General features: G+C 39.1%; 1 protein-coding gene across 5 annotated transcripts in view; it reads right to left on the minus strand.

Moving 5' to 3' along the window:
- SOX6 (SRY-box transcription factor 6) overlaps positions 1-14,673 on the minus strand; it is a 373,900-nt gene that overhangs the window by 90,065 nt on the left and 269,162 nt on the right. For 4 of the 5 annotated variants that reach the window (XM_084287862.1, XM_084287861.1, XM_084287858.1 and 1 more), the window contains 2 exons: positions 9,060-9,183; positions 675-754 (listed from right to left, as the gene is read on the minus strand). In XM_084287862.1, coding sequence (XP_084143988.1) covers positions 675-754; positions 9,060-9,183 — 204 coding nt within the window. The remainder of the gene's footprint in view (positions 1-674; positions 755-9,059; positions 9,184-14,673) is intronic. The other variant, XM_084287859.1, reaches the window with a different exon arrangement.

The raw sequence follows: 14,673 nt of genomic DNA on the forward strand, positions 1-14,673 counted from the left end.
CTTCATTATTTATGACATTGTTGTGTCTTTTCTTGTGAAATTAAAAACTTCTTGCAGCAAAAAAAAAAAAAAAGCTAGCTAATAATATGGCACATAAATCTTTCTTTCACAACATTTCATTCTATATATGCCAAAAATAAATAAACGACCAAACCAAGGCTCCTGACCATGCTTGGCATCTGACCAGCTTAATGCATGGAAAGGTAGAGATTACCTAAATACAGAAGCCAAAAGAGTTTGCAATTTATTGTATTGTCAACCCCACACTGTCTGAGAAAAAAAAAAAAAAAAATAACAAACACACACACACATTGGTTTTGATACACTCACTGCCCCGGTTAAACATAGCACAGTGCAGCTATAGTGAAAAGCCTAAATCAAAATAAGGTAGAAAAATATCTTTGAACATGTCTCCCATCAACTCATCGTATAATTAAAAATATGCCATTAACTCTGCTGAAGTAAAATACACAGAAGAATGTCTTTCACTCAGAGTAGCAAGGTTGGCCACATATTGCTGTATTTGCAGTACCGTAAGTACATAAGGTGTTAATCCTCCTGGGCTGTGCTCAAAAATTATTTAACATTCAGACTATTATTTAGCATACAGCTGGTTAGCAGTTTTCCCCTAAAATGTTGGCTTCGATCCCACATTTTTTTGTTCTGGCACATACCTGGAGCTGTAAAGGGCTGAGTCCAGAAGCAGCAGCAGCTGCCATTGTTGATGGAATGAACTGCACAGGGTAGTTATCACCTGTCGGGAGAACAATGCGTGCAGGTTCAGACAATGAACAGAGAATAGCAGCAGACAAGTGCAAACATGGACCTAGGATTGCCTGTGCTCCACAGCACTCCTCTAAGCCTAAACATCTGCAAAAACAAAAGGCTTCGCTGGGCACAGACTTGCCACGCTCCCTTGGAACTTTTTTGTTAACAGATAGCTGGTAGGCAAACTGGCAAAACATAAATGTGATACTCATGATTTTCGTTTTCAAAAGCAATGTTCAAATCAGGCATGTAAGCTTGGGCATAAAATGGGGCTTAAGGCCATAGACACACAGGTAAGAAAGCCGAGGAAACCCCAGTGGTTCACAGAGGAAAAAAAAAAAATATCTCTGGGAACTGAAAACGTGTGCTGACTGCATTGAGTGGTCAGCAAATACTTCAGAAAACAAGAGATACTACTGATCCAAAATAAGTGCAACACTACATTGCACGGTGCTGTTGAGACTTGGTCCATGTAAAGGGTGAATGAAGGCTGGAGCAGTTTAACAGTGAAGTCTGTAATAGAAAAATTAATACAGTGAAGGATAAATTACACTAACTATGACTTAATGGAGTCTCACCTCATCTCAAGCTTCTTATTTAAAGTCAGTGTTACGTACTATCTGTAGGCTACATTTTAACAGGCTGCTCTTCTGTACATTTTTGAGATTTATCATAATCGGTCTGTTTTGTGTGAACTTTTCCATGCTGAAAGCATAATGTAATAATGACAGAAAATACTGACATCCAAAATAATACAGTCAGGACATTCCGTGAGTTAGATTGTTTTTGTCAACCCCCTCAAATAAATAGTGATACCTGAAGTCTTGGCAGTCACTGGCTTCCTCAGAACTCTTCCTATTTACCACCTGAAGTGCTATTGTGTTCAGCTCAGTTTAAATGTTCAGTTGTTTCACTTTTTTAATAAATTGTACATGTCTAATCCACAAGGTCTCTTTGCATCATATCCATAATACCTCATCAGGCCATTGAGCACAGTATGAGCTTGTACACAGTCCAGTAACAATTGGCTTCTGATTGCACAGGGAGCTCAGCTACAATGCATTCACTAACACTATATTGTACTGGTGTCCTATGGAGTAATGTTCAAAATATCTCCTCTTATTTTCCCCCTTCCATGAGGTTGATTTTAGTTTGCAGTGATGTTGTTTGTTGGTTGGTTGTTTTTCCTTAAAAAAAAAAAAAAAAAAGGCAACAAAAAGCCTAGATCTTTTCTTAAAGTACCAAAGCTGTCTCTTTATGGTTAAGCAATTCTACTCATCTCTTTGATATTTATATGAAATTATCTGAATAAATAAGACCCTAATCTAAGTTAAATAATGTTTCTTTCAGAAATATCTTACAACGTTTTAAAAAAATCACAAAGATGTTGAATTAATGATGCTTTAAATGGGGGGGGAAATAACCATCCGAGTTATCAGCATGAACTGCCTTGCAGAACATTTTGGAGGCATTCTTTCTTTAAATATCATGAATTATTCATTCCTGTTCCACACAGCAATCTCTTCTTTCTCCCTCCCCCTCCACATACACTTTTTAAGTTCAATACCAGTTGCTTTATTTGTACTAAAACATTTTCCATGTCAAACATATTTTAAAAAAAATCAAACTCTAGAAGAATTCCCTGCGGCACTCCTTTTTCACAGCTGTCACGCTCCTATGGTTTGAAATAGCCAGATATTTTATACACACACACACACACACAGAGTTTTTGGCTTCACAATTAACTCAGTAGTATCTCTACCACACCCTGTAGTGTTCTCTTGCTCACCTGTTGGCTACAGTTCTTTTGTTACGGGAAAGTATAATTTTATAGTTACGCCATTTATTTATTATGAACACACAATGCTGTTCTTTTTTTTTTCCTTGTTTTAATACCCTAAATTATGGTTAAGTCCCAGTGTGTTAGTAGTGCCATTATGCTGAGAACAAAAATTAATACTCTGTCAGCTTTGGAATACTTTGCTGACACCAAGCAGTAAAAGCAGAGCAAAGGTATCTTCTTTTTTCCCCCTTGAGGAAACTGAGCATGCAGGGAATGGGTTGATTTTAGTTATTAATTACAGAATGTACATACTTTGCCCCTCTAATTTTCCCAGCATAAGAATGGATCAAGAAGCTTCTCAGTAGCTGTCTTGGCAAGAAATCAGTCAATATATTGTAGCAACTTTTTTCAAATTTGTTCCTTAATTTGGAATGTTTGCGTGAGGATCCATTCTTTTAAATTTATACAAAAGAAGACAGAACATGTTCAAACAGGTCTGCTTTAGGTACTGGTGTGTGCTGGCCTTTGATAACCAGGACTGCGAAGAATGCCAAAAGAAGAAAATCTGTCATGTTTTGCAAACTGATCTCTTCAATCTCCTTGCTGCGTTGATTGTCTATTTACATTTGGCTGCTGCTGTTTATATATAAATTGGTGTTTACAAGCCATGGAAAAGCATGCCAGACTTCTGTTTCATTTGTCAGGTTGAGCAACATTTCCAAGCGAATAAAGCAGCACACAATCGTACCATGCTATTTGACACAGAGATAATATAAATGTTTCTCAGTTTGTCTTGGATGAAGTGATGAAGCCTAGTGGATTTTATTTATAAGATGTATGGACTTACTTTCCAGACCGTGGCTTTGTGAGCTGAAAGGAAAAGAAGGAAGTCTGGCCAAAAGAAGAGACAGCTCTTGTGAGACCCACAGTAGGGAAAGTCATTGGTTTCCTACCCATATTTCCAAAAACACACCTATAAGACACAAACTGACTCTCCTCATCTGACTCACAAAGTTTTTGGTTTGATGATGGTTTGGCCATTTGGGGATTATAACTTAAAACCTGTCTCTTCACATATGGATCTCAAACTGCCACTTGCACATTCTCCTTGTATAATCACAGAATAATAGGAAACAGCGGCGGAAGAGCTGTGACAGACCACATACTCCAGGACCTACCCTTCCGGGCATAATGAGCAGACAGAGGGAAGCGTACCTCTGCTCACAACATGCTGGGATGCAGCAGGGATACACATGTCCACTCCTGCAATATGCCCGTGCTCGATGTGCATTTTGGGTGTGCAGGGCCATCAAGAGTGAGGAAGAGGTTAACACAGGTAACTGGCTAAGGCAACACTATGCAGCATCTCCTCTGCCTGATGAGGCATCTTCAGGTCTTCCTGAACAGGGAGGATCCGAGCAGGGTTTGCCACAGCACTGCCTTATTGCCATCCTCACGTCTCAGTGAAATCAGTTGCCCTAACAATTGTCTGCCTGCAGGGAGAGAACGTTTGTGCGAATCCTGGTTGAAAGTATTCAGCTGCCTACTACCACTTCCAGCTCTCAATAGTTAGGAGTGAGGCACATATGGTTTGCAAAAACAGATCCTGAGGTTACAGATTCCTTGTTCCAACCAGTAGAACCCCACAGGGAACACGTGACAGACTAAGCGCTGGGGAATTTCCATTAGAAATGAAACTCATGCAGCACCTCTGCCATGCAAAGATACGCAGCCAACTCAGTACACAGCTGATTTGATGTACATTTTCTGTTCTCACCTGCCAAGAAGAACAGCAGCTTATTGAAAATAGGGTACTGTGCTATTTAAAATTTAAGCCACCTTCCAGCTTTAGGAAAAACTTCTGAAAGGCCCACTCCAAATGGAAACTGCAACAATGGGTATCAGTGAAACCCAGCAGACCTATGAAGATGCTAGCTATGCAGATTAGCTATCGTAATCAATGAGTTTAATTAGTTTTATGACAAATATCTCACAGCGTCGGAATGCTCTGAGGTCAAGCCAGATGACAGCAAGTCTAACAATTTCTTTTGTCGTGCTTTATCTAATTTTGTCTTCAGACACTTTGGAGGAGTTACTGTTGATCTGCTCCACAGCAAGAACAGAATCATGACAAAAATTTACCTTTATTTCTTACTATTTTTGCCACTGACCAGGAAAATACTCTGAATTTTCACATTTTATTGTATTGCCATTATAGCAAATTATTTTAGTGTATGAAACAGAATGACCTAGGTGGGCATATAGGGTTTTCTTCTCAACCATTCTAATCATGGTCTTTATACACTTTTGATATGAAATATGAAGACATGCTTTGAAAATACATTGTGGCAGATCACTCTAAAATTTCTTTTTAAAAAAAAACAACACTTAGAGGTTTACAATCTCCATGCCTCGAAGTGTCTTTTCATTAATATATTTCATAGGTATTTTCCACATCTGGTAAATACCTGACAGAACACAAAACATTTTCAGAAGACTATCAAGCAAAAGGGGTCATTGGTTTCCAGGTTGCATGAACTGCTAACATACAGCCAGCACAAAGAGTGGCCCTCTTGCTCTGCACTCAGAGTACACCCTCACTCTGTAGCTCAAAGAATGGTCTGTCTGCTGTCTAGCATTACCCCGTACCTTTACTCTGTCATCATCCTGCTTCTTTGTTGCCTCTTAGCCATAAACCTGGAAGGAAGTAACACTTGAGGCACTGCAAGATGGAGGCAGGAGCTGTTTTCCTCCTCATCCCACTCACTGCCACTTGACCCAGGGCACTAATGGGGAAACACTCATCATATTCAAGGATACTCCAAGCCCACTGACTTCTCCTGGATTCATGTACTTAGTTAAGTGAAGGGAAATTTGCACTGCGAGAAAAGGTATAACAATGCTTATGTTACCCACCAGTTCCAAGTAGTAAATATAGTGGTCACAGTCATAAAGCCAGAGTAGCTGCTTTGCTGTACTTGGAATTCAAAATAATCACATTATCTGTGTGGCATCCTGGGGCAAGTATTAGCTTCCTAACAGCTGCCACTCTCGGCTTCCCACTGGAATAAGGGGCAATCCACACAACCAGGTACTCTACGAAGCTCGTCAAGCGCCTGCAGGTCAATAGTCACAACAGTCATTTGAGATGCAGAGCATCCTAAAGTTTTAATTAATCCAGTATACAGTATAAATACTGAAATATGTATAAAAAATTAATTAGGTGGTCTATGCAGCTCTGATTTCTCAATTAGTACTTACCATGCCGGAAAATTATATTACATGACTTTGAGATACATAAGGAAGCATGGGACTTTGGGGATTTTTTTTTCTAATGTAATTATTACTTGTCATCAGCTCTTGCTAACTTTGCCCTCTTTTACTTCCTAGAGTTCCAAAACATGGAGGAAGAAGGCTACTGCCACCTGATGTTATAGATCCTGCTAGGCAGTAGGAAACTGTTCTGTCAGATACAAATTATAGCTATCATATCAGCAATCATAGCAAATCATAACAGCAATTCCATGAGTTTTCTATTCATAATGACATTTTAGAGCCCAGGAGTTCAGGATCCACTAAGGTATGTTCTGGAAGGGCCTCAGAGCTTGCTAAATTCTCTTTCTCTTCTAGAGATCTTTCTGTTGAGGGCATAACCCACCACTGTTAGTTACAGGAATAGCATTTTCTTACTTCAAGGAAGAGTTTAAATGCAGATTTGCAACGGTACTCAAGCTGCCTTCTTGACATTGAACTAAGCAGCCATGCACGTGGTTCCCACTTGGCCCATGAGCATATATCTGTAGTTATGCCCTCAGTGATTGCGATAATCACAACCCCACCCATGCACCAAGACTCCTTATCCTGGCTGCCCTGGCACACTAACACCAACATGCTGCTTCCAAATCAGAAATGGCTTCTATTTAGCCCATTTTGCAGGCTAAGAGAGTAAATGGCTCCGTGCACGCAATCATTTGACGTTTCCTAAGTGGCACAGAGTTTCAAAAGATCCCAGTTCCCACAGCTCCTATTAGTGAAATCCCTCTCACTGTATTTTCTGAATGTCAAGGAAAACTGGTACTGTCAAAACTCAGTCTTGCCTACATCAAACTAGAGTAAAATGAAATAGAAACCAAGCAGGCAAACAAAAAAAACCTCTAAGTCTCAGAAGGGTTAATGCATCTCCCATCTTTCCTCAGAAGTATGAGAGAGTTCCAAACTGACAGTTCTAGAGGTGAAACTTTCATTTCTCACAAAGGTAGAAGAGTACAGGTAGTAGCAGTCAAGTTCATAAATATTCCTCAGAAATGACTTTGAAGAACCCTCTCTATGAAAGAGTGTAACTTAATCTCCAGTTTCATTAATTCCTTAACTACTGTGCTGAGAGTGCCAAAAATAGGAATTAATCAATAGCAACTGTAGTTATGTTTTTTTTAAATCATGATCTTCCTCCACCAGAAGCTACTAACCTGCCTAGCTACCTCTGCCACACATTCTGTAAAATTTAATAAATAGAGTAAATATTCTCATTTCTTGCCAGCCACTAAGTATAGTCAGATCATTGAGACTTCTGGCCTTTACTAGCATCAGCTGGATAAAACCACTAACACACTAGCAAGTTTCTTAGCTGTGTTCCTGTTAGGTCTGTTCTGAGATGCTAGGTCTTGACTTCTGCCTCTATTTCAATCTTTTAAAATTTGTTACATATTGCTTTTTCTTCAATCCAGCAAGTAAAAAGTTGGCCTAAAGCTTTATCACCTTCTGCTATGAGGTCGACAGGATCACAGTTAAAGCAATATAAATTTGATAAAGTGTTAGGATAGGTCTTGCAAGGAACACCTTGTGATAACTGCAGAAATCTGTTCTTGTGCAAAAACTCATGCTAGTATTCTTCCTCCTGAGTCATTATCATACTAAGTAACCTACAGAGCCAAAAGCAACATGATGTGATTTCACATATCACCTTCCAGGGAGATGCACAACCAACAGCTTAATAGTCCCTATTCAGAAAGCATCTCCAACTGAAATGGGAGAAGCAAGGAAACTAAAGCACAGGCTTTTTCTCATCTCCCAGACGAAAGGTATTAACAAGGGCGTCGAAGACAATTTCCACAAGTGGCAATTCTTATCGTGTCTTTGGAGAGAAAATATTCTTCACTTTGGTCCCCAACAGTAGTGAGGTGGTGATACGTGTGAATAACCATCAGCCTGTGCCTCCCAGAGCCAGCTGCCCTTCAGAGCTCCATTATCTGGTTCCTGCATACAGTGCCCGTTTGGCAAATTGAAAAAGAACTTTGGGGGTTCTAAAACTGAAAATAAGATAATTAAAAGATTCTCTGTTTTAAAAATACTTGGTGTTCGAAGAGGAATGTCTCAAGACTAAAGACGCAGAAGGGAGTTGGACAAACAGAAAGGCTTGCTGAAATCCTGCTTGGCCTCACTTCATCCAACATTAAGTAAACTTGCTAGAAGAGATTTTATGTTCAACCTGCCTTTTAATTAGTTCACTGTTTATATCATCTATTATGAAGCTTTACTTTGGATATGACCCTGCTCCTGCTGCAGTCAACTGCACAAACACCACCAACATCAGGGGGAGTAGGATCAATGCTTTACTTTGTACATTTCATATTTAATGTCAAAAAAAAAAGAGAAACTGGTATTTATGTTTTGTAGTTATTAGTTATCAGGTTAATATGCTAAAGGCAGCTTGACAGGGAATACTATTAATGAGCAAAATAAGGTGGCTGCTTCTGGATTGAGGTCACTTACAAAGAATGTACAAATGAAAATAAGGTTGACTTTTATTTACTTAACTATCTTCCTACATTGAATTCCTTTGGCAACGTGTCTTTAAACATTTAAAGCCCTGTTTACAAGGAGACTCTGAAAGTAGCTTCAAACCATTATATCCCTAATTGAATTCCCCAGGAGTCCTGTAAACTCTGAGGAAAAAAGAAAGAAATCATAACATTTGCTAAATCATCTCAAAACATATTTCACTGCAAGGTTATGTGACCTGTTACAAGCCTGAATGATGACTGGGATTGAACTACTGAAACCTTTTATTATTCAGATTGAAATCAAACAAAAAGTTGCCCATTTGAAGCCTGATAATTAAATTATACTTGCTCTGACTTTTATCACTAATTAAGAGTAAGAATTGTGGCACAAGACAAGTATACTGAAGATAACATAATTAATTACAGATACATAGCTTTTGTATAATGGCACAGGGCAGACCAGATGCAAATTAGTAGATGAGCAGGCCAATATTTGAAGGAAATGATTTTGTGGGAAATAAAAGTAAAAAAATGTGACAATGTTTCGATAACCAATATTCCATCCAACTCCATCAAACCAGAAGTGCTTCTAAGCAGTTGCAAGACTTCACACTATTTCCAACCAGCTACGCCAGCTGCGTAGCATCATCTACATGAGACAGATCACATAAGAAGCTGCAGTTAATATCTTTAAATGTTTAAATAGCTTCACATCCCTGTCAGCTTACCTGGCTTGTAAGTTATTCCAGGGGGGAAGAGGAATCCTTGCTGGGCTGCAGCAGCCGCTGCCAGTGTCCGCTGGTCGTGTGGAAAAATTGGGATCATGAGCGGAGGCATGTGACCCTGAACCTGCTAAACAGAAGAGAGCCTCTGATCAGAAATAGCACAAATTTGTCTTGACAGGTATTTCTCCAATACTGATAGTGTTCTTGTGTTCACAAAGTCCCACGGAACCTTCTCCTTAATGTAATCCCTGCCAATTTCACATTATCACATCAAAGCCCTCACTAACATTGTTTTCCCTCAGTGTCAAAGGTGTAGCAGCCTCAGTGAACTGCACATTTTCCTACTTCTTGCCTTTTTTTTTTTTTAATTAACATTCCCAGTCCTGGCACAAGGTAAAAAGGTACAAAACCTTTTGAATATACCACATTTTTATTTTTATTTTTTATAAAAAAAGAAGATGCATTTCTATTAAATCTATTTCCATGCATTTCTATTAAATTTTCACAAGTTTTCTCATTTCTGGTCACAGACAGCAGAGTGACAAGCATTTTAGAAGTAACCTAACACTGCAGTAACTAGTTTGATGTTCAAATTTTAGTATCCTTAGGGTAATTTTAATTCTGAGATCTTACAACATTGTATTGTTCATATGTATTACCAACAACTCAGGTATGGTATTTCAAAATCTCACCGCAGTGTTAAAAAGTCTCCTAGACAACACCCCAGCTCTTAAGATTTAAGGCTCCAACATCTTGGCTCCCAATTAAACTAACATCCTTTGCCATACACACCTCGCTATAACCTATAAATTGCTCATCTGTCTAAGCACTTTTATAGCTTTATGCACTATCATGCAGCCTGGTAATTATGGAGCTGTATTCAGAGAGCATTGCAGAATAAATCCTACTATATCAAATTTAATTTGACCTTGATAAATGTATCAAAGAGCACAAACATGCAAAAGCAGAAAATACTTCACTTGGTATTAGGATTTGCATTCGACATATAGAAAATGGGAAATATGTCTGTTAAATCCACGTTCTAATTTCCTAGTACCTTAATTTATGCTACACGTGTTTCAGAGACAGTGGCTAGGGTCACAAAGAGTTCTTATCCTTCATTCCTGAACCCCACAAGTATGCAAGCATTTGACTATGATTTGTCTGATTAGTAGTTAAGTAAACATATAATGGTTTATATATCAAAGCTAGTAAACTTAGGAAGAAATTGGTTTTGGGACAGAAAAAAAAAGTTTGCCCTCATCCTACCATAAATCGGTGGCATTAAATACTATTAAAAAGTTAAAGTACACTTCAAGCAATTTTTTTTTCTTTTTAATTCCTAAAAAACTTTTTTTGGTCAAATCCCATATGGTGACCTATGACATTGTTTAAATAGTGCCAAATTTTCTTGTCACATCCCCATTACTTTCACAACCATTGATGCAGTGCAGAAATGCTACTGTGTGTGTCTATGAGGGCTAATTTACCAACAACTCTTCTCTTGGGAAAGCCCTAAGATGTAGGTTAATAAAGGTCAAGCAAAAAATAAACACTTTACAGTATTTTTTTGAATCCATTTCTCAGGAAAATCAACTTATAATAAAAAGGTCTTTGTGCAATTACTGCTATGGCACTGGGGCGTGAAAGAAACTCGCTTTGAGCAGCTATTTCTTTCATTTTAGCTGAGGTAAGCCTGGCTATGCATTTTAGGTTATGAGTTAAACTTGGTTAGATTGGAGTTGATCCCCATGTGCCCAGCACAGGCATTTACCTCTGAAAAAATGGTGCTAGTTTTGCTGCACAGTATTACTTTACCCTGGCTCTACAGAAGGATAGCAAATGAAAACATAGGCTTTGTCTGAAAGAAACAACTACAAGATACTGTAGGAATTCAAAACAATACAATTGACAATCATTCCCAGTAGTTTCCAACTGCAGTCTAATCAAATGGGCCCAAGGTTTCAGTCACCACACGCAGCCGGCGTTTCCCAGGGGTTGGCTACGAGACACCGAGGCATAGGAGAGATCAGACCACGTACTGTGGTTAGAGCGATGGTGCAAACATACCCACAGCAACACTTGGCACCGCAGTATCATAAAAGTCATCTGACACATGCAGTTAGGGCCAAACCCTACAACGGTCATCTCACTGGCCTCTTCCCCAGGCAATCCTGTGGAGTTGGATCCCCTCCACCAGATCCAAAAGCCATATCCTACTAAGACACTCAAATGAATTCTGTAGGTGTGGAGAATTCCCACTGCCTGTTCTGCCTGTCTGCTATCCTTCCTCCAAGTACCGCTCTGAATGCAGGATCAGGCCCCCAACCTATATATATCGCCGTACCTCTGACTAAATGCAGCTTATACTTAGGGTGCAAGTTTCAGCTTACGCTTCGCAGAGCTATACAGACTGAAACAAGCCCACACTGAACGGCAGCCCTTCCCTCCCACTGGTCTTCCCACTGGCACATATGAAATACTATTCCTGGGTCAATGCTGGTTTCAGCCTAAATTATTTTATACGTAGATGTCAATTTTCAGCACAGGTCAACTGAGAAGCACAAGCAAGCATTAAAAGGCAAGCGAATGTATAAGCATCACTGATAAGTGTATTGTTAAAGATAAAGAATGAATACCAATGATAGACACCTTTTTTTTTTTTTTTTTAACATTTTTTTCCCTGTTCTTTATTATTATTTTCTTCTTCTTCTATTTTGATTTTACTGAGGGGGGGAGAAGCTGGGAGGAGGGATTGATTGGCGGACTTCATAAAATCGGCTACATGCCCAGAAATTTTAATTGCTGAGTTGTTCAGTTGTTCCTCAGGTCTTTCTGAAAACCAAGACGGTAGCAGATGCCCGAGAAACACTTCGACTCTGTCTCCTCACATTCATAAAAATAGTGTATTGTTGGATCGGCGCTTTCCCCTTTTGTCTCCTCTGTGCTAAGTTGTTGATGATGCCATTTTTTGCCATCTGCCCCAGAGCTTCATTAAAGATACATGAATGGACTAACTGGGCTGCTATCTTGTGAGGAACAGGTGCTATTGTTTGTCCCTGAAGACTTGCACTAAAGATCTCACTCAGAATACTTGAGAAAGAGCATCTGCAGCAGTCAGTCAGAGAGTAACTTGGCAGAGCCTGTACTATGGGCTAATATGCAAACAGTGACACTCAGGGGGACTCATTTTCTCTTTCATGAAGATTATTTATATATTTTTTTTTGTGATGGGTAATAAATGTTTGGTTTTGAACAATTCTGCCCATCTATATCTTTAACTGAACTGTAACAAACCTCAAAGGAATATTGAGGTTATTCCTTCCAAAATTCAGTTCTGCAGCCACAAATAAAAACTCTTATACAAAGATACTTCGTAAGATTAACTTCTCTTTATATGCAACAAGCTCAGGTTTAACTGTGCTAAACATGAGAAGCCACGAAGATTAGGGAACTCTTAAAAGGTAGCGCACCATTCCTTTAATATCCCATCACAACTCTGACAGCCCTTGGGAACTGATTACAGCACTTCCTTGCCTGAGATCTAAGTCAGGAAGCAACTTTAGAGCAAATCAGCCCTGATTAGTTCAAGAAGCAACTTCCAATTTGATTCTCCCTGAAATAATACAAGCTAGTGGCCCATTTGATAAACTGGGCAAATCTGCAGTGTTGTGAATGCTAATCTCCAAAGCCAGCTGGACAATCCTCCTTGTTAGAAAGTCACCAACGTTTAGTGCTGTGCATGCAAAATGGAAGCCAGTGTGATATGGCATGCCTCTGTAATGCCCTGAACGAAAATGATCTGCCTTTTCTGGACAGGGAACACGGCTCGTCTGGTGTGACTAAGAAACGGGAAGGGTTCTGTCTTTAAAAAAGAAAAACTGCCTCCAAAACAACTAACACTGTGGCTAGTGAAGCAAAGGCACTCAGAGAAAAGGATGGCGACAGCGCAAGCAAAAAGGCAGCCCACGCATTTCTGTGTAGCTGTGATGATCCCAGGCCTCAGGAGCAGAACGAAATCCCACCCTGTAGGGGTGGCTGAATTCTTCGCTAGCCTTTCAGGATTGCGCTTGACAAGTTGCCTCTCTTGCATGGTTTTTGCTTCAGTAAAAGGGAGAAGTAGGTGGCACTAAGAGAAAGCACAGATTTTATAATATTTTATCCATTGCTAAAAGATTTTTCTATTGAAGTGTGATAGGCCAAATACACCCTAATTGCCCAGAATAATCCGATACCGCTACTTAAAACCATTGTCCCTGACTTCTGTCGCCAACAAAAGGTCTGGACCCTAATTCTCAACTTACAGAATCTTGAGATCTCTACTGAATCCAAAGGACTACACCACCACGGGGCAGCTGAGAAACCACTCCTTGAAATCTCTGAACTGAGGTGCCTTTTTTTTTTTTTTTTTTTTTTAATTTAGTCTAAAATGTTTAGTACCTTTTGTTCCCGAACTAAGTAAATACTGTGATGTTGTAGACTCTGTGAGAACCTAATGCATTCACAGGCGGGTTCAAATTTTTCATAGTTTAAACTTAAATTTCTATGTAAGATTTTTGAACTTCTTGACTAATTGGTACAGCCAGACTACAACTTTATCCTGTCTGTGGAATCATCAAGCTTTTAATTTCCATTAGTAAAAAGGCGTTTGAAATGTTCTGCTCCCTCCTTTAAATACTTCAGTGTAACAGAAGAGTTTGCCAGGCAGCAGCATATTAACTAAAAATGTGTATTTCCAGAATGCTCAAAATATGTGTTTATAAGATGGAAAATAACGGTTATATCCGATAAGTCAATATGTTACATTGTAGGTTTATTTATTTTAAAAATCTTACTGGTACTGAAAGCAGTGTTTGTGCCCACAATACTAATACAAGTTTTTAAATATTTTGCACAGTATATGTATTTACCTCTTCTGCATTTTAAGTAGTCTGAATATGATATACGACACTATTGTTTGTATGCCACCATTGGCATTTTATTTAAAACAAGTGCTTTTTACTTGTTCTTTGTCCGAGAAAAAATTAAAAAATATATATTAAATTGATATTATTTTAATTAGATCATTTTGGCAACAGAGCAAGAAAGCAAGCACCGTGTTGCACAAAGAAGTAGGGGCATTTCCTGGCAGAACTCACGTGTGTCCATGATAGTCCGTGGGACCACTTAATGCTAAAAAGCAGTAATGCACGAAGATCTTTTGCAGGTTTATGCCCAAATCTCCTCTCCATCTCTGACAATATTCTAATGAAATCATGCTATGACTGAGCCTTTTTTTGATCCCTGAAAATGGTCTATTTAGCAGACTGCAGAAGAATTGTACTGAACAAATGAAAAGGTCCCTGGTTAAAATTGAATGGTCTGGTTGTTTCATTTGTGCCATTCTGGCAAAGCCAAGTGACTGTCAGGCTGGGTTAACTGACCAGTTGTAAAGGCTTTGGCTATTTTGTGTGCCTGTGGTGGCTGGGCCTTTTGTTCTGACCTCAGAAATGTAACTGATGAACTATCAAGGCTTTGAATTAATGCACCGTCAATGCCTAACATTCTCTAATGTTAAAATAATATGTGAGAGCGGTTCCAAACGCTCAAGTGAGAAATCCTGTCTAGCACAAGCCAT

The sequence above is a fragment of the Netta rufina genome (genome assembly GCF_964035555.1).
Source record: "Netta rufina genome assembly, chromosome: 5".
NCBI classification, from domain to species: domain Eukaryota; kingdom Metazoa; phylum Chordata; class Aves; order Anseriformes; family Anatidae; genus Netta; species Netta rufina.